Source organism: Branchiostoma belcheri, unplaced genomic scaffold (genome assembly GCF_001625305.1).
Source record: "Branchiostoma belcheri isolate BF01 breed outbred unplaced genomic scaffold, Haploidv18h27 scaffold325, whole genome shotgun sequence".
Taxonomy (NCBI): domain Eukaryota; kingdom Metazoa; phylum Chordata; class Leptocardii; order Amphioxiformes; family Branchiostomatidae; genus Branchiostoma; species Branchiostoma belcheri.
Window position 1 is genome coordinate 116,367 of NW_017803938.1, and position 27,243 is coordinate 143,609.

At 43.9% G+C, this 27,243-nt stretch overlaps 1 protein-coding gene across 1 annotated transcript in view; it reads right to left on the reverse strand.

Annotated features, from left to right (window-relative positions):
- The window catches only part of LOC109475082, a 130,278-nt gene extending 103,035 nt beyond the window's left edge, over positions 1 to 27,243 (reverse strand). The window contains exons 1-22 of the mRNA XM_019775624.1: positions 26,921 to 27,243; positions 25,647 to 25,743; positions 16,754 to 16,841; positions 15,955 to 16,186; positions 15,531 to 15,663; positions 15,164 to 15,297; positions 14,513 to 14,704; positions 13,951 to 14,061; positions 13,372 to 13,590; positions 12,674 to 12,820; positions 12,045 to 12,216; positions 11,368 to 11,646; positions 10,865 to 10,993; positions 10,327 to 10,511; positions 4,742 to 4,975; positions 4,258 to 4,365; positions 3,618 to 3,815; positions 2,621 to 2,827; positions 2,132 to 2,246; positions 1,345 to 1,532; positions 763 to 911; positions 74 to 170 (exon numbers count right to left, since the gene is read on the reverse strand). Coding sequence (XP_019631183.1) covers positions 74 to 170; positions 763 to 911; positions 1,345 to 1,532; positions 2,132 to 2,246; positions 2,621 to 2,827; positions 3,618 to 3,815; positions 4,258 to 4,365; positions 4,742 to 4,975; positions 10,327 to 10,511; positions 10,865 to 10,993; positions 11,368 to 11,646; positions 12,045 to 12,216; positions 12,674 to 12,820; positions 13,372 to 13,590; positions 13,951 to 14,061; positions 14,513 to 14,704; positions 15,164 to 15,297; positions 15,531 to 15,663; positions 15,955 to 16,186; positions 16,754 to 16,841; positions 25,647 to 25,743; positions 26,921 to 27,026 — 3,520 coding nt within the window. The 5' untranslated portion in view covers positions 27,027 to 27,243. The remainder of the gene's footprint in view (positions 1 to 73; positions 171 to 762; positions 912 to 1,344; positions 1,533 to 2,131; positions 2,247 to 2,620; positions 2,828 to 3,617; positions 3,816 to 4,257; positions 4,366 to 4,741; positions 4,976 to 10,326; positions 10,512 to 10,864; positions 10,994 to 11,367; positions 11,647 to 12,044; positions 12,217 to 12,673; positions 12,821 to 13,371; positions 13,591 to 13,950; positions 14,062 to 14,512; positions 14,705 to 15,163; positions 15,298 to 15,530; positions 15,664 to 15,954; positions 16,187 to 16,753; positions 16,842 to 25,646; positions 25,744 to 26,920) is intronic.

Sequence of the window (27,243 nt, forward strand, 5' to 3'; positions counted from 1 at the left end):
CCGGCCCGCTCCCCCCCCCACTAAATATCGTACAGTCCCTAAATAAAACTGTTATAGCTGCAATTTAACTCACCCTCCACCATCCCAGTGCTGGTGTTGTTTCCGTACGGCATGTAGGTTTTCTCTGGGCAGGGTTCAGGTGCAATGACACCATTCTCACAGAAGTGCCCCTACAAGCAAGGCAACAAGTTAGTCAAATGCACTGCAGTGAAGGGAACAATTAATCAGAAAATAAAATAATGAAGAGCAAACAATTATAATTTATTCAAATTTTGATGAACATATGCAGGGGACAGCTTCCAAATAATGACTGCAATATATAATGCACATAGGTTACAGTCTGAAACTTAACAACACTTCAAAAAGTGCCTCACCCACAACCAAATAAGCACAAAAATTACTTTATTAAGCATTAATTTTTCTGTTCTTTTACTTTTCACTTCATTTCAAGCTTTCCTGATATTTTAGTTAAATAAACAAGGCTTAAACCTTGTCCTGCTGGCATTCCTGGCACAACATTTTTCAATAATCTCATGTCTTAATTAGTTCATAAACCCCCCAATTTTTTTGCCCTGCAGTGGCATAGTTACATTTGTACTTCCGCATTCGTTGTGTTTTGCTGCGGTGTGATGCGTTGCACGAGAAATACCCCTAAGTCGTATCTATACAGGGTGTTATATAGATGGTACTGTATGTGTAGAACAACAATTGTTGTGCTCCGCAGGACTTAGGGTTAAGACTCCAGGAAACCCTGTACGTTACCTGTGTACAGTTAAGACACTGTTCCTCTGCCCAGATGCCGCGGTCAGGGTTGTAGGTGCCGTTGGGGCAGCCAAACTGTTCGGCGACCTGCGTGCCTTCAGGACAGTAGTACCCGGGGGGACACAGGGCTGTTTCTGTAGCCTCTCCGCCTGTGGGGAAAGGTAGCAGCACATTTGGTACATCATTCACCACAAAGTATAACACCTTTCATAACACACAGGGCAGGCTCTGTGGCCTCACTGCCTGTGACCCCAAGCAACTATGAACTGAAGTGGACACTATCATACTCACTTCATCCACAGATAGATATCTGTACAGGTAACTAACTACATGTACTCTACACCTGGCCAATGGGACCACTTTTTATGTGTTTCTCTATTATATTGTATTCTCAGTTCCCAATAAGTGGTCTGATTCTGTCTCAGCTTTGACTGTATTTGACAAGTGTGCCTTCTAGTGACACATTACTGCAGATAACACCCACACTACGTACCCAGACAGTAGTACCCAGGTGTACAGGCGGTGCAGTACATGTGTGCCCCCTAGTAATATTTAACAGAACTGCAGATGACTAGTACATACCCAGACAGTAGTACCCAGGTGTGCAGGCAGTGCAGTTCCCTGCGTTGTCATTGTTGTTGTTGGGAGAGAAGGTTCCTGGGGGACAGGGGTAGCGGTCGGGGGTGGGGGTGCCGAGGGGACAGTAGTGTCCGGTGTGGCAGGGCTTGGGGCCGTTGGTGGCATTGCCGGTCCCCCAACTGCAGTAGAACCTGTAGAAAACATCATGGCATTGTTATTTATACATTATTATGATATACAAGTCCAAAATGGGAAAATGTATTGAGCCATTTGAGCTATATGTACACTCAATGTCTTCATGATCTTGTTTTTCTGTACAATATTGTTGTTTGGAATAATAGTCAGATCCAATTCCTTACAGCTACAGCACTGAGTGAGTGAATTCCTTACCAGCCCAACTCTTTCCTAATTACGTCGATGAAGGTTAGACATCCAGGTAATACGATACGCCAAAAAGCAGTTACTCAAGCAACTGGATATCAAAATCATATCCAGTTGCTTGAGTAACTGCTTTTTGGTCTTTCCTAATTAGTTTCAAGAAAGTTAAAAGGTAGACATTTTCTGTTTATTGACAGTTACAGCAGAAAAACTCTGCAGTGGAACATGTCGACAGCACCTGCACGAAACCCATTATGTATTGTGCATAGCACTTCAGCAGAACGTTTCATATAATAATTCTGATGCTACATTGACCAAATATTCAACAGAAACTGCGAAAATCAGGGTTTCGCGAAGCCGCAGTACGTTCTGACGAAGTGCTGATCTGTGGTGGCCGTAAGACTATACGCACCCTTCAGGGCAAAGGTCACACTCCTCAGGCGCGGTGAGGTCCGTGTTGTTGGTGTATGTACCAGGCGGACACGGGAACTGGTCCGGGGTGATGGTACCGTTCGGACAGTAGTAACCTGTGTGGGAGAGAGGAAACGTGGCCTTAGATAATCAAGAATATCAATTAACCTAGACAGTATTGTGGGCTGTTGACTTCATTGGAGACCCAATTCACAGACAAATAAGACATGTCTTTTGTGATCTTATCTTGAATGCAGAAGTGTGAGGCGCTGTATATAGGACATGTGTGTGTGTGCGCGTGTGTGTGTGTGTGTGTGTGTGTGTGTATGTGCGTGTGTGTGTGTGTATGTGCGTGTGCGTGTGTGTGTGTGTGCAGGTGTTTGTGTGTGTGTGCACGTGTTTGTGTGTGTGTGCACACGTGTTTGTGTTTGTGTCTTTGTGGATGTGTGTGCATGTGTTTGTGTCTGTATGTGCATGTGTGTGATCTTACCTTGCGCGCAGGGATGCGATGCGTTATTAAGCCCAACGAGGGGACATGCCCTCCCCGCGTCACACTGGCGACAGTTCAGCACGTGACCAGCCCTCTCATCCGGGTTGTACGTGCCAGCATGACATGGTATCTCCGCTATGCGTGGCTCCAGCTCCGTACCGAACGGGCAGTAGTACCCGGGCGAGCAATCGTTACATTGGTCGGAGGCTGCAGGACAGAAAATAAATTAATTTTAAAAGCAAAACTTGAAAACGTACACTTAGAAACTTTAGGTAATATCTGCAAAGCAAATGCAGAATGCTTACCTTTACATTGTCTAGCCCAACATAATACTGTAACTGCTCTATTTGTTCTTACTCAAACATATTCATTATAATATATATTATTCATTCATTTATTCATTATATACATACATACATACATACATTACACACATACACATACATACATAATATATACATATATAGTGACCAGCCCATCCAACTCTGTTGTGCCACTTGCTACATAATGTAACCCAACGCCACACCAACAACACAGGATATCTGCGACTGCACTAGTCACCATGGTGACAGCCGTCTGGTCCAGGTCATTGACATTATTTGATGATGATGATGAATGGTTTATTGACATACAAATCCATCGCAGCCCGCAGGCTGAATTGCGGATTCCGATTACAAATATTTTCAGAGCTCAATTCAAAATAAAACAATGGGTCAATTATCATATATATAAGTATAAAAAGAAATAACGTTGATGAATAAAATTTAGCATTTATACAATAATACGATTATCAGACGGCATTAAAAGCTTAATCCTTAAAAACATTAACTATTTGATTAAGTATTTAAGTAATTAATTATTTCTTTGGAAGAAAAGAGGGCGGCAGAGGAATAAATTGAAAAAATATATATTGTTTGCCTTCTGCAAGAATTTGAGATAAACTTTATTGAATCAACGTATTTCATACTGGATCTTAGGGAATATTTCTGGTACTCACAGTTGAGTGCCCTCTCGTTGCTCCAGGTGCCGAGGGGACAGGCATTGATGTAGGATGACCCCTGACCTGAGGTGCAGTAGAACCCGGCTTCACATTCAGCGCCGTCGTTGGAGGAACCTTCCGGGCAGTACTTCCCCGAGGGGCAGAGCACACAGTCGGCCAATCGGGTGGCATTCAACTCCGTGTTGTAGTAACCCGCTGGATGGGGGGAGGGGGCAAGAATATAATTATTATAACAGGTGTTGACCTTGACAAAATGAAAATGTTTGTTGTAGTAACCCTCTAAGTGTGGAAGGAAACATACAATGAGTAACAGGTGTAGTTGTATGATATCCAGAACTGTGCTCTACCCAAAATCTTGCCCAGACACGGTTGTGAATAGTCCATGCATAATCTAGAACTATGCTTGGGGCAAATCTACATTGAATTTCTTGGAAATGCAGAGACTATCCACTACTGTGCCTGATCCTTACCCATTCAGGCATGCTACTTTTCCAGCAACCTGTGAAGCTTGGTAGAGGCTTATTTTACACTCTTCAAAGTTTTAAGCAAATACAAGGGAAACTAAAAATGAATATGTGACCAATGAAAATGCAGCATGAGGAATGATTGACAGATGAAACAGACAAGAGGAACTGACCAGGGCAGGGGAACTGGGTGCCAGACGGCGTGCCAGCCGGGCAGTAGTGTCCTGCAGGACAGTCGTTGTTTTCATATTCAAAGTTGCCGGTGCCCGGACAGAAGAAACCTGCAAAAACAACAACAAAAAATCAATAAGCAGTCAGTAATTTCACTCCTACTTGATTGTGAGGCCACTCTAAGTCTAACTCGGACTCTACGTCTAACAGATCAACAGAGAAACAAATTCTGAGGGATTATGCTATACCAGTAAGATATAATATTAATAAGTCAATGGGAAAAGAACTAGAGGTATAGACCAGAGTGATTGGACGAAAGCTCTCGGTGAGTGAACTACTTTGTGTTGGATCTAACGTTTTAACTTTAAACATGAACTACCAACACAGATGAACGTTATCCTACACATTCCAATTTCTTTTCCAGTAACATACACTATGGCAGTATTTTAATGTGCAATTGTACAAGTAACAAAGACTCTGCCGTACCTGCAGGACATGTCTGGCAGGCTTCGCGCTGAGTGCGAGACCCGTTGTTGGGGTTGTAGGTTCCGGCGGGGCAGGGCGTGAACGTCACACCGTTACACCAGCCACCGTGTTCGCACAGTCCCGAAGCGGGAGTAGCCGAACTGGACCCCTCCTCACAGATGTAACCGGGCTGGCACGGGTAGCAGCGAATCTCTCCTCCGGGCGAGTACTTACCCGCAGGGCACAGTGCAGGGGCTGGGGGAGAAGAGAAACAACCATGTTAAAAACTACACAGCAGTGGGGGTATGGGAAATGGAGATACATGTAGTCTAGTATAGAAACAGCCATCAGAAACTACACAGCAAAGGAGCTAGGGAGAATACGGAAACAACCAGGTGAGCTTAGAAACTAACTTGTAAGATGTATCGCAGTTTGAATTCGAATCCTGGCTGTATTGCTCACCCTAGACATATAAATGTACAGCTGTAACATTTTAAAATGAAATTGTTACAGTCGTCTGGTCAGGACTAACTCTGGGGTAAGCTGTGGTAGCCCGGTTCCCAGGCTATGCAGTTGTAGTATAATTGAGGATTAGGCAAATTGTACTTACCATGAAGGATAATCCCAATTATACCTCACACGAACTATTTGGGTATATCATTTACCTTATGCAGTATTTCCTATGCTTATCGCTAGGTGGCGCACGTGTACAAAGCTTTAATCGCAAAGCATCACGGGATATCATGACGTAATGACAATGTTCGCCGCCATTTGATGACGTGCGAGAAAGAGTCTGTGCTGTTCACCATGGGTGGGCATTTTCTGCTACTTGGAAGCTGAAGAACAGCAAGGGTGGGAAGATATACCCAAATAGTTCGTGTGAGGTATAATTGGGATTATCCTTCATGGTAAGTACAATTTGCCTAATCCTCAATTATACCTGCACACTCCCTATTTGGGTATATCATTTACCTTATGCAGACTTCAGAGCCGTGGACAGCACAGCCTGGCCAAACGTGTGTTGGTTGTTGTCCCTCCTGTAGTACTTCAGGAAGGTAGACTCTCGTGACCAGTCCGCTGCATTCATGATGCTATGTAGAGACACCCCGGCAGCTGCAGCAGCTGAAGTGGACGCTCCTCGAGTGGAGTGAGCTGAGAAAGTTGCTGTGTCAACACCTGCCGTGCCTAACACTGACTTAACCCACCTGGCCAGGGTCGCAGAACCAACTGGCCTGTGTGGTCTCCTGTACGATATGAACAACTTCTGCTCCCCCCCCCTTCTTTCCGAAGGGAAGAAGTCCGCCTTAGATATTCCTTCAGGTATGTGAAGGGCACACAAGCGCCTGTCCTGCGGGAAGGCCGCCCAAAAACACTTTCTGGCAGGTTTTCCTGGTCTAGAAGTTTTTAGCAGGGTAGGAATTGTCCAAGAAACACCGTTTCTACATTTCTTCATGAATCTCAAGTCGAGAGCCGCTAAAGTTTGACCTCTGTCGGCTGATACCAATGCCGCTAGTGTTACCAACTTATGAGACAATTGTTTCAAACTAAGACTATTAGCTGGGCAACAATGCAGAAGGTACTCTAGGACCCGACTGACGTCCCATGTTGAAACATATCTTGGACAAGGAGGACGTTTGTGAAACACACCTCTCATCAGTTTGGACACTAGAGGGTGACTACCCACATTACAATGGTCTACTGGTAAGTGAACAGACGAGATCGCAGAACGAGCCACCCCAATTGACATATAGCTGTAGTTCTGTCGAAACATCCATTCCAGATATTCTACTACGCTCTCTATAGAGCCGCAAACTGGATCAATCTCCCTTCTATCACACCAGCTGGCCCACTGAGCCCATGCTGACTGATACTGTCTAGAAGTACTTTCTCTCCAAGCCGAGAGGATGAGGTCTGAAGCCCCTGCCGAAAGGCCCCGACCCTGCAACTGTCGCCTGATATTGGCCACGCGGCAAGCATCAGATCTGGCAACAGCGGATGGGGTCTCCTGTTGTGTGGCAGGAACAGCAGATCCCAGCTCTGTGGCAGGAGAACCGGACTCTCGAACAACATGTTCAACACCTTGGGGTACCAAGCCTGAGACTTCCAAACTGGAGCTATCAAAATCACTGTTGCTACGTCTGACTGGACCTTTCTCAGTACCTTGAACACTAGGCTGAAGGGGGGAAAGGCATACGCTAGCCCCAGGTTGCCCCAGTGAATGTTTAGAGCATCCACTGCCATGGCCTCTGGTTCTGGGTGCCAAGAGACATACTCCTTCAGCTGAGCATTCAGACGAGACGCAAACAGATCTACTGTCAATGCATTGCCTGTCCAATTGTTCAATGACAGGAAAACTGAGCGGTTCAGTTGCCACTCGACCTTGTCCAGAAAAACCCGCGAACACCTGTCCGCTAGGGTGTTTGTCAATCCGGGAACGTGAGTTGCAGACAACATCAGGCCTCTTTCCAGGGCCCACGACCACATCTCCAGGGCCAAGGCTGCCAGATCTGGCGACCTTGTTCCCCCCATGTGATTCACATATGCAACGGCTGTTGTGTTGTCCAGCCTTAGCAGAACATGCTGAGTATCCGCGCTCACAAAGCTTCTTAGCGCCAGGAAGGCCGCTTTCAACTCCAGCCAATTGATGTGCATGCGCACTTCTGTCTGTGACCAACGCCCGCCTGTCTCCTGACCATTGCAATGCGCGCCCCATCCCTCCAGTGAGGCATCCGTGCAAATTGTCAGGTCTGACGGAACAAAGACTCGGCGACCGTTTACTTCGCGCACATGACTGATCCACCACTGTAGATCTTTTACTGCATCTGGGGTTAGACTAACTGAAGAGTCGAATTTTCCCGGCTTCTTTATGCCGAAATTGAGAAGCTGTTGCAGAGCCCGGAAATGTAAGGGCCCGGGAAGAATGGCTTGCTTGGTGGACTCTAACAGCCCTACCACGCTGGCTAGCTGCCTGGTTCCTATCACCTCCTGTTCTAGAAGTGATTGGCAAGAACTCACTACCTTGCCTAACTTGTCTTCTGGTAGGTAAATTGTCAAAGTACGAGAATCGAGAACAAGGCCTAGGAAAGTCGCTACCTGAGACGGTATCAACTGCGACTTTTCCAGGTTGAGAACAAAACCGAGTTGCTCTAGAAGCTCTCTGGCTATAGCAATGTGCTCTAAGCACTGTTCCCTCGACCTTGCAATGATCAGTAAGTCGTCTAGGAAAATTACTATTAGCAATCCTTGTCTCCTTAGAATGGCCACAATCGGCCGCAAAACCTTGGTAAATACCCTCGGCGCCGACGTCAGACCGAAGGGAAGACACTGAAATTCCCAAAGAACTCCTCTCCACGAAAAACGAAGGAATTTTCGATCGCTCTGAGCTATTGGGATGGTAAAGTACGCATCCTTTAGATCTATAGTTGCTAGAAAATCTCCTTTTTTCCACAACTCTTTGACTAGGTTTATCCCTTCGAACTTGCAAGTACGTTTCAGAACAAACTTGTTTAAAGACTTTAGGTTTATAACCGGTCTCCAGCCTCCCCGAGCTTTCGGGACTAGAAAAATCGTAGAAACATATTGGCCCTCGCAGGGCTCCACCTGGACCACTGCACCTTTCTCCAACATACTGTGCACTTCCTCGTCTACAACCTTTGCTCTGTCCTCCCCAGATATATTTGTGACCGGCTGAACGAACTGAACTGGAGTGGACTCCCATTCTATACGGTAACCCCGAACTGTTTGCAAAAGACCATCTGTCTGTTGAAATCCTTTCCCAGTTTTTCTATGAAAAAAGACTGTTCGCCCTGCGTGCTGAACCGGAGAACAGAGCAGAGTCTGATGACGAGGAAGAGCTACTGTTTGTTTGGGCCTTTTGAGCCCTGCGCTGAACGAAACCCCGAGGTTTTCTTACCCCCGGCATTTGACCATGGTCTAGCATTGTAGTTGTTGTTGTTGTTGTTATAGTAGGGACGAAAATTGTAACCCTTTGAGTTTGAGGAGTACTTGTTGTAGCTATAGTTAAACTTTGAGCGGTTGGACTGAAACCTGTCCCTAGCCCTAGAAGTGCTCGAAGGGGCTGGCTTATAAGCCTTACTCAAGGTGCGTCTAGCCTGATCGGCTGTATTAACCTTCTCCAAAAAGGTGTCTCCAAACAAGTATTTGGAAGAACCAGTGGGCAAGTCGGTCTTAAAAACATGCTTCATATCCTGTTTCATGTCCCTGCCGCACAATTCACGTCTGTACTGAGTCATAGTAGAGGAAGCTGAACCCAAAAACACCAAAGACGATTCTATCGCTTTGCAAACAGCATTTGGGTTCCGGGGATGGTCCGAACCCTTAAATGCTGCTAAAAGATCCACCAGAGGGTTAGCAGCCATGAGCATCTTATCCTGACAATCACTAAAATTCTTATCCGTGTTGACGGTGTCGTGCTTAATCATATTCGCCACTACTGGGTCTAGAATGGGCGCCCGAAGCGCTAACTCCACGCTAGGTGGAGTTGGAAAAGCTTCCTTCCTCTCCTTGAACTCCGCATACGTTAATTTATGAGTAAAGACCTCGCTCAAAAATGTAGCGACTTGCTCGGGAAGTTCAGATTCTTTCCCTTTCTTATCGTAAGGATTATCGAATGACAAGGAGTTACTAGTACCTTCATCAGAGTCCGAAATGGTGATTTCCCCCTCCTCCGAACACTCTTCCACTTTCGAACCTGGATGCTCACGCCCGGAACCGACTACGCCGGCTCGGCTGGACGACGCTACCGCCCCGTCAACGTCCCGAGGTTGGCGGGATGAACTGGACGCCTGAGGAAGTCCCAGGCTGGAACTGACCCACTGAAGAAAAGAGGCAGCGTCGAATCCAGGCGGGAAGGGTGTTCCTGGTGGAGGTGGGGATGGAGGAGACTTTTCCCGACCAAGCTTCGGCATGGTCGGGGAGCCCAAATCCTCCGAGCCCGAAGGAAATTTGGGCCGGGGCAGCGGCAGCTCCGCGCCGTCTCCTTCCTTGACCGATTTTCCCAGTGCCAACGCCGAAGGGGCATTTCGCTCACCAAGCGGCGGAATGAGGTTGGAGTTCTTCTCTTTTCCCTCCGAACCTCCAGCTGTAGGAGCGGGGACTTTTCGTTCACCCGACTCCTCTTCCTCCTGTCCGGAGGCAAGTGCAGGCACGCCTGTCTTTTCCACGGCCAGGAATTTTGCCTGCCTAGCGTTGGGAAACTGACCACTTCCCTTGCCATTCCGACCTGTCTGGTCCTCTGAAAGGCTACCTGAATCGCCCCCGTGGGCAGAAGACTTCGTTTTATCCTTCTTTTTGGGAATAACGCCGAAAGAAAATCCGAAAAAATAAGGAGTAGGGAAACAACGTGCACCCCTTCGCGTTCGCACAAGGAAAATGGCGGCGAACATTGTCATTACGTCATGATATCCCGTGATGCTTTGCGATTAAAGCTTTGTACACGTGCGCCACCTAGCGATAAGCATAGGAAATACTGCATAAGGTAAATGATATACCCAAATAGGGAGTGTGCAGGTATAAGTCTTAATAATGAATAAGCTGTATGATCAGAGCATTCGTAGCCTGGTTCGCAGGTTGTACGTGAGCCTTACCTGTAGGATCGGAGCACTCGTAGCCCGGTTCGCAGGGCGTGCAGTTGAAGGCGTCTGCAGCGGAGTAGTACCCCAGGGGACACCTGCGCTCGCCCTGGGTGGTGGAGGGGCAGTAGGAGCCCGCCGTGCAGCCCGTACACTCCCGCTGTGCACCGTAGGAGTACATGCCGGGGGTGCACTCAACCCTGGTGGAGAAACAAACATTTACCGTAACTTTTTTTTCAAGAAGAGCCCCATATATTTGTACCTTAAAGTTTATTATTCTTAATATTCTAAAGATAGACAACATGTAATGCCAAATTGTTAGTAATGGCTTCCCCAAACCCCAAAGAAGAACACAATTAAGACTTTTATCTGTGAGTTATCTTTTTTATTTGAATAAAGATTGATTAAAAAATACTTGCTGATAATTTGAACGCAGAACCTTTACGGCTTTAGGTTTTGAGTCAACAGTCCTAACCATGAGACCACCTTGCCAAGTAACGAGAAATCGCTTTACTAGAATTCAAGTCTTTAGAGTACAATGTGTGTTCCTTACATGTTGTCGCTGTTTGTGTTTGGACAAGCAAAGCCTGCTGGACATGGGAAACAGTAGGACTGGTTTCCTGTGCTGTAGTAGCCCTGAGTACAGGCAGTCTGGGTCCTCCGGTCAGTGTAAGGACAGGCACTGAAACAACACAACATAACTGGTCAGTTGCTGTATGTCAGACACTGAAACAACAATTATACAAATAAATTGATGTAAATTAAATTATACAAGTTTATGGAACAACATTGAACTATACAGGCACACATTCTTCAAATAATAGTTAGTACATGTATTCCTGTAGACATTATTTTTTGCTTCTGAGCAAACTTCGAATATTGAGTTATTTAATATATATTAAAGCTATCAACATTACTGTTCAATTTTTTAAATAATATATCATTCATGTTGAAATCTGGCTCTTGCCATACATTAACCATTATCATTGCAATACAAAACATGAATTTTTCTTGAATGAAACACAAATTTTTCAGAAGTAAAAGAAGGAGACTTACAATCCTGCAGGACACTCGGTGCATGATGCCTGACCGCCGAGCGAGAACGTCCCAGCGTCACATCGGACCTGTATGTCGGAGGCGGTGTCGGGGCAGGCGAACCCCGGCGGGCAGGCGGTGCAGGCGGTTGCCTGGCTCAGGCTGAACTCTCCCGCCACACAGTCCCGTATGTCCTCCCCGTCCGCGCGGGGGCACATCTTACCGGCCTCGCACACCGTACACACCGTGGCATTGCCAGTGGAGTAGGAGCCCGGCGCACAGTCAATCTGGGTCGCCTCACTGTACAGAGAGATGAGTTGGTTAAACTGCTGACATTGTCATGAAAGTTTCTGCATATGACAATTATATAAATAACAAATCATAAACATTATCAAAAACTTAACAGACTAGCTTTGGCCTCCATATCCATGTGAACACAACCTTAAAAGAGACTTTGTGCCATGCACACCCTGATTCAGTCACACGCCGGCAGCCAAAGTACCAATACATTCCTCCTACATACATGAACGCATCTTTTAGTGAAGGCATGTTCAGCACTGAGGACAAGGACAGTAGTGTTAGTGTAGGTATCTTCAGCACCCAGGACAGGGACAGTAGTGTTAGTGTACGCATGTTTAGCACCAAGGACAGCGACAGTAGTGTTAGTGTACATGTAGGCATGTTTATTGTGTACTCACGTTGTACTGGGGCAGAACTTGCCGGCGGGGCAGGTGTAACACTGCGTGTCTGACCCGTCCGCGTACGTTCCCGGGGCGCACTGCGTTATCGTGCTGGCAGTGTCGGTGTTGGGACAGGCATAACCCGGCGGACAGTCGTGGCACACTGTCGAGCCCGCCTCGCTGTACTGACCTGCAGGGGGAAAACTTGACCTTTAACTTTGAACTTAAAAAGACAACATAAAATAGCCCTACCGGTTGCAACTCAGCTTACGCCAATTGCGACACTCAAACCTGAGTTTCTACAAGTCACTACCATTTCACAAAGACTGTTACAGATACTCCTACTTTTCTCGGACTGTCAGGGACTGGAATACACTGCCGCCGGCCATACCCTAAAACCCCGAGGCTGACAAGTTCGAGGAAGCAGTCCTACTACACTTGAGGAACAATTGAGAGCGCAGCGCAATCCCCCATGCATGTCTTACCCAAACTGAGTGGTGTTACGCAGTACCTGTTCAAGATCAAGATCAACTTTATTCACCTTCATACCAGTGGCACTAACTCTAACAAAAAATGCCAAAATTCTTGACAGCAAACATTCAACCAAACTATGAGACTCGGTGATTGATAATTGACAAAGGTGAGACCTGGTATGCAAGTCTGTGGGGTCTGGCTGGTGGACGGACACTTGCTTCCGGCTGGGCACTCCGTACAGCTGGTCTGGTTTGCCTCAGTGTTATAGTAGCCTGGTTGGCAGGCCACTGGGAGGGCAGAGGTGGACGGACAGTAGGACCCTGTATGGAAACAAACAAAAGCCATAAATAGACAGAAATAAAACAGAAACAAACAAATAAACAGTACAGCTGGTCTGGCTGCCTCGGTGGTGTAGTAGCCTGAATGGCAGCCACTGGGAGGGCAGATGTGAGAACAGTAGAACCCTGGAAAGCAAACAACAGTTACAAACTGCAAAAGGAAGACATGCAAAGCAAATACATACTGTTTAACTTCACAAGGTCTAGCCTAACAAACTAATGCTCTATTCATTCTTGCTCATTGACGAGCACTTTCATATACAATGTATGGTGACCAGCCTCTCTAACTCTGTCCTGCCACTTGCTACATATTTTAATGTAACCCCACACCACAGGGTGTCTGCTTCAGCATTTTCCATGATGACAACCATCAGTTTCATTATCTCATTTCTTTGGAATGGAAGAAGAAGAAACAGAACTTTACAATAACATGAAAGGTAAAACATAACAACAAGGTAGACAGCCACACTTCTTACAGGCCATACCCAGATGTGTTTGATAATTTGATAAAGAGAATAAACTAGTAAACCCACCGGCGGGACAGGGCTGGCAGACGGTTGACCCTGCCAGTGCGTAGGATCCCGTTGAGCACGGCGTGGTGCCGGTTGAGCTGCACCGGCTGCCAGCCGGGCACTCCGAGCACGGGCAGTCTGCGCCGGGACTGTCGGAGTAGAAGCCGGTGTCGCACGGTGTGTGAGCCGCGGAGCCAGACGGGCAGCAGGAACCCACAGGGCACTCTGTACAGGTCACATCTGGGCACAAACAAACATCGAGTAAATACTTCATCACAACTTTCTTCAGTTTGTCATCATCATACAAGGGGGTTCAGGGTAAGTCCCTGCACTACTGAACTCCAAAAGACCAATAGAATAACCCATACCAACTCAAGGACCTTTTAAGAAGTTGCAAAAATTATCAAACGTAACTTTAAGTTATCAGTTCAGACAAAAGAAGAAGACCTAACTTTGAATATAACATATCAGAGAGATATTTCAATCATTCCAAATCAGCCGACATGTTGCATATTAATGTAATTTGTAAAAGAATAAAGCATTACTACTACAGTAACTGTAACAACACTTTTTTCAGCAACATCCCCGGGAAGTACCCACCTCCAGCGGCACTGTAGAAGCCTGCTCCGCACGGAGTGACAGACGTTGAGGTACAGGAGTGACCAGCGGGGCACTGTGAACAGGACGTCTGGCCCTCCCCCGAGTATGTACCTGTGAGATAGACACAAACAAATCAATATGTAAACAAATAAACAACAACCAAGTAAACATGGAAGGAAGGAGGATGCAGGAGATTTGCAGGGTTCTGGTTGCAGCAGTAACTGTCCTCCCACAGCAGCTTGGCACATGTTGGAAGCCGTCAGCTCTGAGTTTTGGACTTTTGGAGTTATTTTGTGACTTCATTCATGACAGTGTACTTTCATTATTGAAGATGAAACTGTAAGGCACAACTAAAGGGTATCGAAATAAGAAATGGAGAAAGGAACGTTTTGATGTACTTTCGCTTCCACCTTGCTGTTGTGTTGAATGTTTGTAATGTGCAAAGCATCAGCATCAGCTAACTTGCTGCCTAGTGTATTGCCGTTGCAATCTGAATAAACAAAGAAAGAAACTGTTAATTTGCACCCTCGTTTGCCCCCTTCTCCCTTAGCTTTGTACCTACCTCCTGTACAGGTGTTGATAGTTGTAGTGGACGGACACTCGGACCCAGCGGGGCATCGTGTACACGCGGCGTCGCCCTGGAGAGAGTACTCGCCCTCCGCGCACGCCACGGGGTCAAGCGTAGGGTCGGTGCAGGCATGGCCAGCTGGGCACGGCTGGCACGAGTTCGGGACGGGGCTCGCTGGGACCTCATCTGCAGGGAGACAGACAATGGACTGTTACTGAAAGCTGTGTGGTACTACTTAATACATGTAACACTAGTACTACTTATACTACAATGTGGTATTACTTATACATGTAACATTATACCGGTAGCAATGCAGTTGAGAATGAGAAATGAGATTTAGATTTCTTTTAATTTTTAATTGTTCAAAACCATAATTTAACAGAGGTAATGTGTGCATATTTTTCATGTGTGCATGCATGCGTGTTTGTGCATGTGTGTGTGTGTGTGCATGGGTGTGTATGTGTGTGTGTGTGTTTGTGCATGTGTAAGACTTAGTGTATCCTTACCGTTGGCACATCTGGTACAGTTGGCCTGTCCCTGTGCAGACACATAGCCAGCAGGACAGTCCTGGGGGGACTGGGCAGGGTCCGAGCAGGTGTGTGTGTGTGTGTGTTTGCGTGTGAGTGTGTGTGTCCGTGTCCTTACCGTTGGCACATCTGGTACAGTTGGCCTGTCCCTGTGCTGACACGTAGCCAGCAGGACAGGGCTGGGGGGACTGGGCAGGGTCCGAGCAGGAGTGGCCCTCGTCACAGGGAGTACAGCTGGAGGCCTGGGCACCGCTGGGGAGAGAACATAAATTTTATTTCTTTATCATCTCTGCAATATGATTGAATATGCTTCAAGGTTTAAGAGTTACAGCAGTGGCTATGTCTATCATGTTCTTGACAACTTGCTCCATTCACACATGCACACACACTCACATGCGCACACGCACACGCGCACATACATGCAGATGCACACACACTCACACTAACACAAACACCCACAGACACACACACAATCACTACCTTACCTGTAGGACCCAGCAGGACAGGGTGAGCATGTGGCCTCGCCCTGAGCGCTGGACGTCCCAGGGCCACACGCTACGGATGAGTCCTTGTTAGCACAGCTTCGGCCTCCCTCACACTCTGCACAACTGGTCTGACCTATGTGGGACAAGAAAGGTACATCTGATTGAGTCATACTCTAACCCCAACCCTTACCCTAACCCTTACCCTAACCCTAACCCTAACCCCAGCTCTACTAACCCTAACCCTAACACCAACCCTTACTCTAACCCTAACCCCAGCCCTACTAACCCTAACCTTAACCCAACCCCAACCCCAACCCCAACCCTAACCCTGTCTCATACACCGCACATGCACACACATTCACACACGGACGCGCGCACGCGCACACACACACACACACACACACACACACACACGCATCCTTACCGGTGTTAGCTGTGTAGTAGCCATCCTGACACTCTAGCGGTTCTGCCATCTGCCCTACGGGACACCTGTACCCTACAGGACAGGGTTGGCACGCGGTGCTCCCGTTGTTGGCGTACTGTCCCGTCCCGCACGCCGCGGGCGACTCTGTCCCGGGGAGCGGGCATGCGAAGCCGCCGGGACAGGGGTCGCACGACGCGGCACCCCCGCTACTGTACTCTCCTGCTGGGCAGTTCTGTCGGCACAAAACGAGAAACAGTTTAGTCTAAAGTCAGGATTGATTTGATTTGATTTATTGAAATTGCAACAGTGCAATACACGAGGAACAGAGGCAGCTGTTGCTGGTGTTGTGTCCCGCACGTAGAAATGAATACTGGACAGACTGAATACTCATTTTCACTTGAGTCTAGTGGGGAAAGTCGTGTAAAGTGCCTTTTCCAAGGGCACAAGATCGGTGGCATGTCAGGACTCGAACCCGGGACCTCTTGGTTCCGAGTCGCGCACGCTGCCATTGCGCCACACGACCACACGTGGATTGGATCAGAGGTGCACACAAGAAAAGGGACAAACAACCTACATTAATGCAGACATGTATAGAAAGGGTCAAAAATAGGACTTACCGGTTATTCAGGCGATTACCTTTTCTATGTCGAATGAATAATATTGAAATGACTTCAGCCAAAATGAAAAATTTGAAACATGAAACATTTTGTCATTAACTTAAGTTTCCTGCATACCAGCTTGAACAGTTCTGTAGTGTTACAGACTTATAGAAGCCACTGAGTCATGCATGTAGCCTTACCTGACAGTCACTCTCCTCTTCAGCTCCTGTTGTTGCTCTAAACGTTCCCCCCGGACAGGCTATTGTTCCTGCACTGCCTCCTGGGCAACTGGAGGGAAAAAACACACCCAGGTTATCAGTGGTATAACCTGTGTATAAACTGTCTGGACAGGTTAATATATATAGCTTCCCCCACTACCCTCACATTACTACCTGGGGAACTGGAGGGATAAAAACAACTTGTCTAATGTCTAAAAGCACACGCACTATCTCAAGGCCTTCCAGCAATCAAAAACCTTTTCTAACTTTCTTGTTGCTAAAAAAATAATAATTATATATTATGATTATTATTTACCAATACAACTGAGCATGGAACCTCCCTTATGGTCCTCATGGAAGTAAAATAAAGCCTTGTGCTGAATACAAACAGCTAATCCCCAAGTCTCCCAGTGTGATTCTGAAGTGCACACTCGTGCTTAACTGGGCTTTCGTACAGCACTCTACAGAAATTACAGCCATTCAGCCGACAGCTATCAGCCCTCCGGCTACACCATACAGCCACTCAGCCATGCAGAGCGGAGGGCTGTTGGCCGCATATTGGCCACTTTTATTCTTTGTAACGTAACATCAACAGTTGGCTTTCATGGTTCTGCCAGGTAAGCGTAGACTTTGAAAAGCGGTGACCAAGGCCTCATCTCAAGAATGTCATGAACACCTGGATATCTGAAGTGGGCAGACCTCTGGGGTTATTGAAGCTGCATGAGTAGATCTCCTTACATAGTTACTTACACTGATGTTATTTTAAATGTGGAAGTCTTGCTTACTCTAAGTTATGAGTGTTGGTGTAATATGTGCTTATTAAGGAATTACCCAGGAGTATTGCTGCAACATCACATTAGGTTATTGACTGTCTTTTATTTGCGTTAATGTTCATTTTATACATACAGCAAAATAATTGACTTCTTATGAGACACTAATTAAGTTAACCACATCAGAAATCAAAACAATTTGAAGGTGGAACTGAAACAGAAAAATTAGAGAATTTACTAAACGTATACGCTGCAACAGAATAGGATTTGCCTGTACTCTGTTCTCTGTACTCCCATGCTGCTGTGTGCAAAGCCTTTCACAAGGCAAATTACAGAATATTATACATAACAGTGGCTGTATATATCATATACATTTTGTATATGGCTGTAAAAAAAGGGGTTAAACTCAATTTGCAGGGTTGTATACTGTTACATGCAAAGTGCATTCTGCAAAAACACCTTAAGTTATCGGATAAAGGTGTAACCAAGGTTACGGAAGAAAAGCCCCTAATCCGGTACAATAACAGAGGCTCAGACGTTGATACCCAGGATGAATTATACACACCACCAGTTCAGCCACAGACACATCAGAACAAATAACACAAGGACTGTGTTGGTACAGCATAAATCCCTTAAAGCCTCCAATATTGGTTGTAATTATGGAATCACCAAACTATGGTTTACAACTGTACAACGTTTTCCTAGCCTGTAGCAAGTGGCACAAAATAAGAAGGAGAAAGAAGAGAATTTTTAAAAGAAGAATGGAGAATAATGTTTAATTTACCCAAATTTTATTCTTTACAAAGTGCTAAATGTAAAAGTGCTAAAAAAAAGATTCTGCTAAAATCCTAAAGCTAACTAAATTGTAATCTAGACCATTTCTGACAAAAAGGATTTGTGAATTCAAAATATAGCTGAAAAAAGATTACAGTGAATGCAGGTTTTCCTGCCAGCCATCAGTAATCTCATCTAGTTCTCTAGCTAAAAATTTACTCAAATGTGTTAGAAAACCAGTGAACTAAATTGGAGTGGCTTGAAGATAGCTAGAAAACTGCTTCCCTCCCTCCCAACACTTCCCCTGTACTGTCAGGGCGTTGACCTGGTTTCTCAACCGTGACAAGGTGCGCCTGGCCTCTCACAACAACAGGGACAAACAAAGAGAGTTGTTTACATTCGTCAATAGCAACAAGGCAACAACAAGCTGTGTCTATTGTGTCTGGCCTGGTTGAGGGGCTGCTATCATCGCGGGTCTGTGACCGACTGTAGAAACATGTCACCCTTACAGCGGTTACCTGTGTTACAAGCTCACACCTGGGCAGTTACAAATGTATGCATTATCACTAGTATCACTATCACTAGGATCAGGATCAGGGTTCCAGGGTTTTTCCACACAAATTTGGATGGCTGATTTTAGGCCATCGTTTAGAGTCATTAGACCATTTCAGACCCTTACATCATTATTACCCTGTGTTAACTTATACAGGCTTGCACCTGGGCAATCAGTCGGTATCAGGGTCAGGGTTTAACAAAACACTGTACATAACAGTTACTGTTATTCCACACAGACTGGCATGGACGATTTTAGGCCAGTATTTAGACCTATGGCAACTTGTCACACTCTTTATTAATTTAATAATCTATTATAGTAATTTATACATTGATTACCTGGCTGTATTACAGGTTTGCACCTGAGAAGGGGCAGGGTCCAACATATACCAGGGGGTCCTAACAAGCTAACATGAATCGAGAAGATGCAATAAGGCATATTCCTAGCATGAGAAATCCCTAAATAAAACCATGAGGCATGACTACCAAATTTTTGCAAATGACAATGACACTGTCAAAAGAATCACACATAGCACATATTAACACGTGCCTTCGGAAATCAATAATTCCACAGTTTATTTTGGCATAATGTCAACTCTCAAAATCAATAAATCCACAGTTTATCTTGGTCAACTCTCATTAATTCCGCCCTGTACCCTGAAGACTACGACATTTAAAATACAAACTCTTTATTTTTATCTTATGAGGGTCTTCTAAAAATGTACTAATATTATGTTGCTAAGGCTATATTTAGAAGCCTGAGGATATTTTTAGTGATTCTACTTAAAGGGTACCTGGCAGAATGCATTGTGACAGTTGGCATTACATTCACCATTTTTCTTATCATTCATATGTCTGAGTGAGAACAAAGACCAGCTATCTACATGTATCACATTGACAGGCATAAATGTACAATAAAGGTTAGTATAATTACTGGTCATCATTCATTATCTCCCACCACATAAAAACTTTCCTGTTAGATATACCTGACCTTACACAGAGCTGACAATGGCACACGTGACAGGGCTCAAAATTCATTTTTGGGAATAGGTGCACTGGTGCACCCATTACCTAGAAAATTGGGTGCACACCGTATAAGAATGTCGGCAAAAATTAATTTTGTTTCATTTCTAAAGAAAAGTACTATAATATATAATAATAATGATTTAATTATTTTTCTGACACTAAGGTGTTAAGAATATGCTGTATACTACTAGTAACTACGTGTATACAGACATGTAACATCTTTGACTTGTAATACGTAAAATATTTGGGTGCATAGCTCCAAATTTGGGTATACTAAGGTGCCCAATTGCATGTACATGCACCCAGTATTTTGAGCCCTGACCTTAGGCTACCACCACAGATGAACTTTAGTGTTAAATTTGGCTGACCTTACACATAGCAGACAATGGTACCTGTCATTAGTCAGTAAACAGTAGACCAGGTAACGCTTGCTGAGTCTATATAACAGGTGCACACAGGTAAAGGTGAAAGGTGGCGTGTTGTGTGCCTTTACGGACTGTTCTTCTTTGTTAGATGCCATTCCTTAATGCAACAAACTTGTAAGGACTGACGTGGAACGTACTTGTGGGAACATTGGGGGAAACTAGCCTCCACCAGGCCTTCCAACGGGGGTATGGATCGTACAATTCGGTTACAAACAAATGGGATCCAGAAATAGTTGGCCAGGAGAGTCAGACCGCGGGAGGGTGTGCCTATATACTGCTTTTGAAATTTGTTCAAACTGCGGCCATCAACTGTTTGTTATTCACACTGTCACAGCCAAACAACCAAAAAAATTAATAATTGAATACTTTTAAACAACATAATATCCTATTGCTATATTGTGTCTGTGTGTGTGCACGCGTGTGTGTGTTTATATATAGGGTGATGGCTGGAACTTCATTTTCGAAGATGTACAATATTATATAATATATACAGCATGTAGTTGTATGTGCACAAAATGTGTAAAGAGTAACTGTCATATACTTCATGACATGATAATATGATTAATTTTGCATTTCACATTCAATGACATTACCGATGACATGCGTGCCACGTCAATAGAATATCAAATTGTGTTCATCAAGAAACTTTAACAAATGAAGACACGCACAATAGCAACCCTCTTTCAGGACAAACATATCCACAGACAGGAGCCTGGTGAAAATGGCATCTCCTAACAGATATGTCAGAGGCCAAACTAATGATTACATTCTCTTATCTCAACATGTGATAATGGCAGAATCGCAATTGGTGTCTGTCACGTGTGTGTGTATGTGTGTGTGTGTGTGTGTGTGCATACATGTGTATGACATTGTGTGTGAGTGTGTGTGTGCATGTATGTACTGTGTGTGTGCGTGTGTGTATGTCTGTATGTGTGTGTGTGAGCAGAGATGTGTGTGTGTGTGTGTGAGCAGATGTGTGTGTGAGTGTGTGTGACTGTGCATGTGTGTGTGTGTGTGTGTGTGTGTGCGCGCGCGCATGTGAGCGTGTGTGTGTACATGTGGGCCATCTCTTATCATTTTGTTTAAGTCCTCTTCCCAGGTCTGCTCAGTTTATATAGGACTATACAGGAGCGCGTTATACTGGGGACATATTGCATTGCACACTTTGTTATGCACACAGGGTACTATATGTTCACCTGGTGAAAATAATTGATGTTAGTTGACGTTACTAGGACATGTACAGTGTGTTAGTGTGGTCCCATAAATACCTTTGCCCTATATGTGTTGACAGACCTCCTTGTTAATTGCCATGTTAAGCGGCAGCCCCACAAAGCCATGATTTACAAAACATTTCACTTTACTGGATAGTCAACAGTAAAACGTGAGGACTTACGTCAAGCTCTCTGTACATCTGCATAATTAGGCTGACAGTAACCAGTCTGGATTTACGACTTCCTCTCATATCAAACATACTACAGGTGATTATAGCTACCATTAAAACTCTAGGGGTATGCCACAGCCTCTTTATACACACATAACATATAGCTCAATCTTGCATTGAACTTAAAAACGTTTGACTTCTTGAAACTTGCCACATACCTCTCTATTCTTTTCCACCATTTCAAAGAATATCTTGACTGTATTCAATGAAAGCGTGTCTACCAAAACAGTTTTCTCAGATTTCACTTTTAGGAAATTCAATATTTATTCAAAATTTAAATTAAAAAAATCCCAATCCCAATCCCAGTGGCCTTACAATTCAGGCAACTTGACCGCCATGATAGCTTCCATGTCACTGTGGCCACAGTCTACACATACCTATAATCCTATCATAATTCAACACCATGTACAACATTAGGACTTTGACCTTCGGCAGATTGTTCCCACGACCTCCAGTCTGACCAAACTAATCATCACGACAGCACAGGGCGCACAAATCTCCCCCGATCCCCCCATTGTCGCTCCACATAAATTATTCACACCTGTCTTTATCTCCGTCTCAGTAAACCGTGGGGAAATATATCAAATATTCATTCCTTTTCAGGCAGTCTAGGAGAATATCACGAAATACAGGTGGTGGTTACAAAATGTTTGTGATATTGGTGTAAAATGTCCAACTCATCAGTCTAAGTGTTACAAACTGTCGTAATTATGTACCTTGGGCACTAAATTATACCTCCAAAAGACCTGATGAGAATGTATATATAGATATTATTTATACAGAGTGTATTTCTAGACTGAAGTTATACATGTCATATAACATTTGTCATTCTATTCACTAAATGTAGGTCACCAAATGTCAATATGACAGCCCTACATGAATTTTTTTTGCAAAATTCAAACAAGTCAACAATATTTCTATATACTCAATAGGTATACTCATGAGTATGTACTTGCTAGTAGTATATAAAATCATATAGCAACAACAAAAATGTAAATTGTCCAAATTAAGAAAAGCAAGCCAGCAAAATGCAGACTACCTGAACAGAATAACAAGTCCCCTGGGAATTTTGTTTCTCCATTCATGGCATAAAAAAAAACAGGTCACTTCAGTGTCTGCATGTCTCAATACAACAACAACATTACCTGTAATCAGTGGGCACTGACAGGTTTCAGGGTTACAATTTGTAAACAGTTTTATCCTCTATTCAGAAATTATCATGTCTGGGTATCTTCAGTCTAACATACATAGTAAATTTAAAATACTGTGAAAAAATTAGCTTAATGTATTTTCCAAACTTTCGATTTTTCTGCAAGTTATATCTAATACATTGTACTGCTGGTTACCATTTTCCAAAACTGATTTTATTCATTAATTTTACAAACACTGAACATGTCTGAATTCTTCAGTAAATAAAAGTTTACTGCATGTTATTTGCTACTGGCAATAATTCTTATTTATGAGCCAATGATTGCCCTTCCTAATCAGGCTCATTAGCACCTAATTAAATCATCATAATTACTAAAATTAGCCTGCTCCACCCACATATAAATGATCAGATCAGATGAGATATTTTCAAGTTTTCCCAGATTCTTAGATAAGCCAGTATGCAGAACTTGTGTGTTCGTATACAAGACCACTACAACAAAGTACAAGGGAAATTTTTGCTGAAAATGTCTTCAAACAACAATCTGATATGTTATGCTCACTGAAATCTTGGGAAACACAAAATATGACAAAAATTATACTATTTGCAAATTGCAGGTATTTTGAGCCTTGATTATTGTCTTTTGAACTGCTTTAGCTTTTAAAGTTGCAGACTGGTAATTATATATTTCAGAACTCCCCATTTATTCCCTTCAAATGGCAGGTTGATATATTGAGCCTCACTGACAACTACAGCAATTGCTTACAAGTGCCTTCAGAATCAGAGTATAACAGGTAACAATGAAATGTAGGGCTTACAATATCGTGCCTGAACTTAGTAAAGATTAAAGTTCATTTTCAGTGTTTCAAGATTCAAGATGTCTTTATTGAATTTTCGAAGTGGACAACTTTCGCAGTCACTGAATTGCAGTCAATTTCAATTTGTTCACTTGACAAAACTTTAAATAATTACAAAGACATGTAGTACTGCTCATAATACTACAATTGTTCACACTGACAGTTACAACTAAAAACTCAGGTTTGTTTGACAGCGAGTGATTTGTACACCCGAAGTTTGAACCCAGTCCAACAGTGCAGGTATGTGTTGACTGAAGCGATTACTGTGACAAACATGACCAAAGAGTTTCCCCGAAACCCGAGACTCCGATTCATTAGAAGCAGTTAGCAGGGCTCGAAATTTATTTTTGGTAATAGGTGCACTGGTGCACCCAACCTAAAAAATTAGGTGCACAAAAAATATTTCAGGTGCACCATATAAGATAAAATAAGTAGAGTGTCAGCAAAAACTTAATTATTACGTTTTATTTCAAGAAAAGTACAGTAACTATAACAATGATTGTATTATTTTTTCTGACACTTAGGTTAAGACCATGCTGTGTAACTATTATACATAAAACATCTTGACATACATTAAACCTATGAAAATATTTGGGTGCACCCACAGAAAAGAACTGGGTGCACAGCTCCAAATTTGGGTGCACTAACTGACTCACGTCATGCACCCAGTACATGTATTTCCAGCCCTGAGAAGTGTTGGAGCTGCCAAAGTTGTTACAAGGTAACCCTATACACCACTTCGTGACACACGTGAATGCACTTTCCTGCGGTACATTGTCGGGGGGGCGTACAGGTACATGCACTTAACGGGGTTACGCGGAAATAACAAGGTGCGGCACGACCTGGCGTCATGAAGAGGCCGATAGTTACAACAGTAGTTTCCTGTGTGCACGTGACGTCCATGTCAACATTTGACAACTAAAACTGCTGCTAACTTTTTATGTGTGGAGGAACATTCCCAAAGTTGGATGGAATGCTTTCATGCATGATTTCAACAGAAAATAAACAGCCAATGTCATGTTTCTGACCAAGTCTCTAAAGAAAAAGTACTTCTAAGAGGAGAATTAGCCTCCAACAGGTCTTTCTACAGGAATATGAATCGTAGAATTTGACAAAAAGGGTGAGTAAAATTGGCCAGGGTTCTTTCCCTCCGACACTGTCCGAACAGCAAGACCAGTCAAACATACAAGGCGGCCAAACTCCCCTGGCATATATTCTCCTATCAGTATCATATATATTTTCCCAGACTGTAGTTGCCTGTGTCCTATTATTGTATTGTACCGAATAGTATCTTTGACTGTAGCCTTCGGGCATGATTTTGCAAATAAAGAACCAACCCAAACTCATTGACCTGTCAGGATACCCCAAGTTCTAACTTAAATATTACTTATAAGTCTGGGATGACAGTCACTGACAAGTGAACTTTATTGACACAACAAAAAGTACAGTAACTTTCGTACGGTGGACATAAAACACGCCCATGCAGCAGAATCACCCCCTATGTATACAGTTGGACACCGATCGGTACCCCCTATAGTAGGTATAAGGCCACACAGACTAAATTTTATGGATGACATCCTCGGAATACCCTTAAACTAGTGCGTGCGGGTGAATTTTAAAAAATTCCAGCCAAAAATAAAAATGGCACAGGAATACAAAGATACGTCAAGTATTGTGAACATAAGGTAGTGCATTATATTTATAAGCAACTTTTACGACAAGCCGGCACATTATGCCTTTATGCCGGCACATGGCCTTTATGGAATTTATGAATCGGTACAGTATGTACTGAGTTCTTGAGTTTTGGCGAGTGGATGTCACCCATAAAATTGAATCAGTTGGCCTAAGGTCCAGTAATATCGTAGTACAAAACATGTACTTACTAGTGTCCGGCCGGACAGTCGGTACATGATCCGTTGTCCCAGTACTGACCAGCAGTACAGTTGGACACACAGTCCACACCACAGTCACAGGTTGTCGCTGTAGTAAAAAGAAAAAAAATAGTAACATCAGAAAACTACTCTTCATTTGGAATTTACAATATTATTGTCAAAACCCAATATATTAAACAAGTTGAGGTTATCATCAACATGGATAAAACATGCCATTATAAGATATAAAACATTTGCTCTCTCTTTATTTGAGATGAAACATTATTTTCAAGACGCAATATATTTGTAACAAGCCGTTCCTTTACTGTCCTATTCTACTGTGGGGGTGTCTTTGGGGTCTTACATATTGAACAAAAATAAGGTTATCATCAACACAGATAAAAACATGCTAGTATAAGATATAAAACATTTGTTTTCTATGCATGGCAATAGTTTATTTTGTGTTACGCACTCCTTAAATAATTATCATGTTTATCAGAATCCCAGAAATGCCCCAAGACTGACTATAGATTATTTTGACACCTGTCAATCATGTTCAAGACTTTAGACGCTCCACACAAAAAACAACACTCATGCCAGCAATGTGGACCATTTCAAAATTTTATACAGAAGTCAAATGTGCCAAAAAGGAAGAAAAGAGGTTGAATTTTTGACCTATAAGAAGAATGAAGAGTGTCTTCAAATTTCAGTTACGATCTTCACTATTGAAAACCAACGAGCATGACAGTAGCCTCCATAGCATGCCAAGTTTTGGGGGGGGGGTTTCAGGGTCTCTGGGAGCTTTTATGTGTTATTTTCTGATTGCATATAGACAACATAGCCGGCCTGGTTGAATTACCCCCGTTTTTAAAGAACTGGGCTAATAAGAAAACAGCCAAAGGCCACCGAACTCCCAGTTGGCAGTTCTATAAGCCTGCTACGGAGGCTAGCATGACAGTTCAAGCGTTACACAACAAGACAGCAACACTACGCGTAAGGACAGCATTTTGTGCAAAAACTTGGCCCTTTTTGGTCGACATATTCTCACAGGCTGACGACAACAATATCTGTGAAAATCTGAGAGAAACTGGGAGCCAAACTAAGCTTGAGAAGGCAGCCAAAAACCCAGGAGGACAAGGAAGTTAGGAAAGTTGGGCCGTGCACTGACCGCCATGACAGTTCCTTGTCACCCAGTACCAACAACGTCCCCGTTTAGCCTCAGCATTATAATTTCTTCAGTATTTGCAGCAAAGACAGTTCAAAAATTCAAACAGAAGTAGACTTACCTTCTACTCTGATATCCTGGTATGTCCAGCAAACAAATATAAGAACAAGAAACTGCAAAACTCTGTTGAGTCTGAACGTGCAAAGTTGGCGGGTAGAAAACTTCATATTTTCTTCTCGGTCGAAAAAAAACGTCCCTCTAAAACGCTGTAAAATGGGCGCTGTTTGGCGGGTTTTCACCTCAAAAATCTCACGGTATCATCTTAGGAACATCCTACACTGCATTCTGACCTCCATGTGTCGCAAGAAGTCCAGTAAAACTTGTAAAAGAGCGAAGAAAGTGTTGAACTTTCTTGATCGTTTCCTACCCGCACGTTCTACACTC